General features: G+C 48.7%; 1 protein-coding gene across 1 annotated transcript; it reads right to left on the reverse strand.

The window, feature by feature from the left end:
- Nucleotides 1-15: 15 nt before the first annotated feature.
- Nucleotides 16-4,544, reverse strand: pdia4 (protein disulfide isomerase family A, member 4). The gene is made up of 10 exons (XM_076051194.1): nucleotides 4,304-4,544; nucleotides 3,533-3,704; nucleotides 3,217-3,422; nucleotides 2,991-3,129; nucleotides 2,686-2,891; nucleotides 2,435-2,593; nucleotides 2,001-2,152; nucleotides 1,681-1,837; nucleotides 1,073-1,306; nucleotides 16-687 (listed from the first exon to the last, which is right to left on the reverse strand). The coding sequence occupies exons 1-10, from the start codon at nucleotides 4,377-4,379 to the stop codon at nucleotides 272-274; spliced, it is 1,917 nt and encodes a 638-aa protein (XP_075907309.1). The 5' UTR covers nucleotides 4,380-4,544; the 3' UTR covers nucleotides 16-271.
- Between the last annotated feature and the right edge of the window lie 174 nt (nucleotides 4,545-4,718).

Here is a 4,718-nt window from a genome sequence, read left to right on the forward strand (position 1 = left end):
AAAGAGGCAGTGAAGTGTCGTTTTGATTTTTATTTAAAAAGGCTTCGACCTTTAAACAGTGCTTACATGCTTTTAGAAACAGAAGAAAGCAGAATTTCTTGAACAGAAACTAAGAACGATGATTGAACGTCAAATCATCACAGTAACACCGTTTGCCTCCCCTGCAATCCCTTCACTTTTTGTCCCCTCCCCGTAGGCCGCTCCCAGCGTCCGCCAAGACTCTGCCAGAGTGCAGTAAGAGTTCTTAGGTACTCGTCCGCGAGGACGTTTTTCAAAGTTCGTCCTTGTGCTTTGAGAGCTTTGTGGCGTGTTTTTCCAAGAAGCTGCTCAAGCCCTCCACCGTTCGGTCGCCTCCTTCAAATTTGACCGGACTCTGCTTGCTGTCGCTCGGGGCGAAGTATATCGTGGGGAAACCCTCCGCCTTGTAGTTGTCGTTGGGCACGTCGTTGGCAGTGGCGTCCATCTTGGCGATGACCAGGTTCTTCTCGCCCTTGTACTTCTTGCCCAGGGCCACGTAGTCCGGCTCCATTTTCTTACAGTGGCCGCACCAGGGCGCGTAGAACTCGATCAGGACGTCTTTCTTGGTGTCCATGACGATGTCGTCAAAGGTTTTGCCCACCACGACCTTAACTGGCCCCTTGTTGTTCTTTGGCACTGGTTGGGACTTGATGATGGCGTTGACTTTTCCTGGGAAGACCAGAATTGTGATCTTTAATGATGGATGCTTGCAGTGACACGTGAAACTACTGTTATTTTGTAACGTGGTTACGTAATAGATGCACAAGAGCAGATTCCATTTCGGCCTGATAAACTAAATAGTTTCTGAAAAGAAAATCTCACTTGCTGTTCCGACAAACGTATTAAAATATTTAACCTTGGCTCCTTTTAAAAACTAAATATCTATTCTATATTTGTTTTCTTCTGATTAAATACCTCACGATTCAGTAATAACTTGTGTCTAGAATGATAAGATTAAGCAACTTCATTATTCCAGTGTGAGTAAAGGGCATCATTCATGGCACTCATGAAAGTACGAACTTGCCAAGTACCCAGTCACGGCCAGAACACCCACCTTTCTTGAAAGCCACCACAAAGTCTCTCAGCACTTCCGAGTCAAACTCCTCTGGCTCCATGGCAAACTTTTTGCCTCCGTCGGCCAGAATTCCCACGTTCACTTCCTCCCCGCTGTCGCTAAGGCCCAGAGTCTTGAGCTCCTCTGCATAGTCCTCCTCGTCGGCGATGGCAAACGTGTACTCGGGGAAGTCCTTGGCTACGTCGAGCACCTTGGACCTCCAGAATTGTGTTGCTAAAAAGCAAAAACGTAGAGGCCTTTTATTCATTTCAGAACTTTAGCCATTGATTATTTTTGTACTCTACCTACTGATTATTTCTTATATGTATTTGACATTGATATATGTATATATATATATATATATATTTATATATAAATATATATATATATGATTGATTTGAATAGGGGGAAAAAAAGGCCATGTGTATGTTTAGCGGCAGCGAAACTAAGGAAACAGTCTCATTTAGGAAAACTAATCAAAAATGCGTGTTTATTTGAATGATTCGAGAGCATTATTCCGTTCAGCTCTGATTAACTTCCTGCATCCAGCACACCTCTGTGAGAGCCATTAGGTTTCACACTTGTCGCCCTGGGTAACAGACACATACCTTTCCTGTAGTCAAAGCTGAAGTCGACTCCATAGTAGACGACCACGAGGGGTCTGTTGGTGTAACGCTTGGCATCGTTACTGGGCTTCCTGTGGCCCACCAGAGGAATCGCGTTCTTTTTGAAGAAATCCTGCACTTCAGACACTGAGGTGGAGTCCTGGAGGATTCAAAAATAAGAGCTCCCGAGTTGAAATGGGTGGGCAGAAAATAATTTGCATAGCAAAGCTATTTCTGCACCGATACCGAAACTGAGAGCGGCTCACAGGCAACCGACCGAGGAGACCACACAACTGAGTGAGAGAACGTCAAAGAATATTCACCGTCACGGCGAGTGTGCGCGACGCCGGCTCGCGTTTGGAGCGGAACTTCTCAGGATGAACCATGACGACCTGCCCGCTCGAAGCTTTCAGCAGTTTGGACACTTCGGAGCTGAAGGTGTGGCGGAAGGTGAAGTCCTCCCTCAGGGTATTACCTGCGTTGAGGACGACATCCTTTAAAGGTCCAGTTTGTACATTTTTAAAGAAGCCTGCCTGATAGCGCGTTTCATATGATACGACGGCTACCTTGAAAAATGGCAACACGAGCTGGCAGCTAACTGGGAGCAAGACCCACGCTCTTTTTTTTTGGGACACCCTGTATATAGAACCGTTCTAAGGGTAGGAAAACTAAATTGCTTTTATTGTACTGCGAGTATACATTTTCATGACTTCAAGCCATTCATCTAAAATCAAATCTCCCAACTTTTGTTACTCACAGGCCTCAATGTAGGTCTCGAAGGCCGCGTCCTGCTCTCCGGAGAACACGCCGACGATGATGACGTCGTCGCCGTCCTTGATGAGCTCTTGCACCTGCTTGGCTGCCTGGACCTGCCTGGAGGGGGGTCCGGCCTGCTCACTCATGTGGTCCACGATGCCTGGGGGAGAGGAGGCGAGAGGAAGGGCGATGAAACTCCCTGCGATGCCTCCGCAAAACCGCGGCGCGAGGCGTCCTCGGTCCGTGACCTACCGTGCTTCTCTCTTGGCCCGTTGTAGTCGAAGGCTTTGCCCCTCCTGAAGATCTTGAGCGTGGGGTAGCCTGTGACTTCAAAGCGCGAGGCCAGCTCGTTGTCCACGGTGGCGTCCACCTTGGCCAGAGGGATCGGGGGCGAGTGCTGGCTCAGCTCCTTGGCCGCCTTCTCGTACTCCGGAGCCAAGCGCTTGCAGTGTCCGCACCTGGAGGTACACAGGTACAGCAAGCATTTTAAAAATTTTTTTAATTGTGACAACCTCCACCACTCTGAAAGAGACAGATCCAGGGGGCGGCAGACTGACCACGGGGCGTAGAACTCCACCAGGATGATGTCAGCGTTGTTGACCGTCTCGTCAAAGTTGTCCTTGGTCAGCACCAGGGTCGCCTCGGGAGGGGGCTTCCAGTCTGGCTGGGCCACCTCTTTGACTCGCGCCACGATAGCTGTAGCGAACATTCAGCACATGGATTAAAAATAAATAAATAAAATTCTTCCAATTGTGACAGTTCAATGAGCTGCAGAGTTCTCACCCTTCTCCGTCCTGTCTCCATCGTAGTCCACTGGCTCCCCCTTTTTCAAGATCTTGATGGTCGGGTAGCCCGACACTTCGAACCTGCTGCCCAGCTCGCTGGCCACCGTGGCGTCCACTTTGGCCACGGGTATGGGTGGGTCGTTCTCCTTCAGAGTCTGGGCGATTTTTTCGTACTCCGGGGCAAACTGTTTGCAGTGGCCGCACCTTAAAGGGAGCAATGAAATAATAACAATAATCAAAAATGGTGTGAAAAGTTTGAAAGCTTTCAGCTGGGGACAGAGACTCTCTCCAGGCAGAGGGAGCGATGGACCTACCAGGGGGCGTAAAACTCCACCAGGACCGTGTCTTTGCCCTCCATGAAGGTCTCGAAGTTGCCGTCAGTGAGGACCGCCACGCCGTTCTCTTCTTTCACCTCGGTGTCATCTACGTCTTCTTCCTCCTCCTCGTCATCACTTTCCTCTCCAGTCTCCTTCTCTTCTTCATCAACTGGTAGAAGACAGGAAATTACGTATTGCAGAGAAACGGGGCAACTTCTGACTTTTGGGGTTTTTGTAGGCCAATGGGAGAACTCGCTTGTGGCAGCTTTCCAATTTGTCCATGTGCCAAATCAATTGCAGACGACATGATTTCCCCTTTTAGCTTTTGCAAATAATGTTTTCACAAAAGAAAGGCTAATCTATGCGAGAGTTGTCCTCCAATCTTAAAAGGCTGCTGCTTTCACCCTCCGCAATAAAAGCACAATAGAATGTATTTCCGAGATCCAAACTGGGATTTAAGCTTAAATGCAGCGTCTTAAAGTGCGACGGCTGGCCGTCATATGTTTATAACATATGAGAGGAGGAGGAGCAGATAAAATGTTATATGCCACATGCCACGTACTAACTTCTCGTCAGGGTCAGCACACATTTGAACGTTGTGACAACCGTGTTGACGTCCGCCGTTATTAGCCACCTTGCTAACAGGACTAGCACAGCGCAACTAGGGCTGTCTTCGCTTGCATGACAAGTAAAAAGAAAACTTTTATTCTATTATTTTTCGCCAGCAAGCCAAGTCGGAAGATACGTTTTGGTCATAGACTCACTTACCATCCTCACACCTGCTGACAGTTGCAAAATGTGCAACGCCGAGCAGCACAATAAGCAGCAGAGCGATCTTCCTCATTGTCCCACAGATGGTGCAGGCGGCCCCGGTTGTTTCGAGACGCGTTTCCCCTTGAGGAGCCGGCAAACTGACTCAGCTAATGAACACTGACGAGTATCGTCTGATATCTGTCGGTCGCCACACACCCGCTGTCAGGGGGATCAATTCCACTGCGTGTTTATCTACCCCGGAGGTTCCTGCTTTCATACAAACTAACCACTTCAGAGGAATCACACGCCGCCTCCTTCGAGTGGAACTTGTCTGACTTGCCACGCTGTGATTGGTCCCGAGCGTCGACTCTCCGCCAATCACAATTCGCCACTCAATTTTACGTAGGATGACGCTATTGGGTACTTTTGT

Source organism: Nelusetta ayraudi, unplaced genomic scaffold (genome assembly GCF_046127955.1).
Source record: "Nelusetta ayraudi isolate G7.1 ecotype Tasmania unplaced genomic scaffold, CSIRO-AGI_Nayr_v1 ptg000132l, whole genome shotgun sequence".
In the NCBI taxonomy this organism is placed as follows: domain Eukaryota; kingdom Metazoa; phylum Chordata; class Actinopteri; order Tetraodontiformes; family Monacanthidae; genus Nelusetta; species Nelusetta ayraudi.

What these genes read in the sequence shown, in the direction of transcription:
- pdia4 (XM_076051194.1), bottom strand. Translation starts at nt 4,379, where the DNA reads ATGAGGAAGATCGCTCTGCTGCTTATTGTGCTGCTCGGCGTTGCACAT. An exon ending in CGGGCCAAGAGAGAAGCACG is followed by an intron (nt 2,594 to 2,685) that starts GTAGGTCACGGA and finishes CCTCTCCCCCAG; the next exon opens with GCATCGTGGACCACATGAGT. An exon ending in CAGCTTTGACTACAGGAAAG is followed by an intron (nt 1,307 to 1,680) that starts GTATGTGTCTGT and finishes TTTGCTTTTTAG; the next exon opens with CAACACAATTCTGGAGGTCC.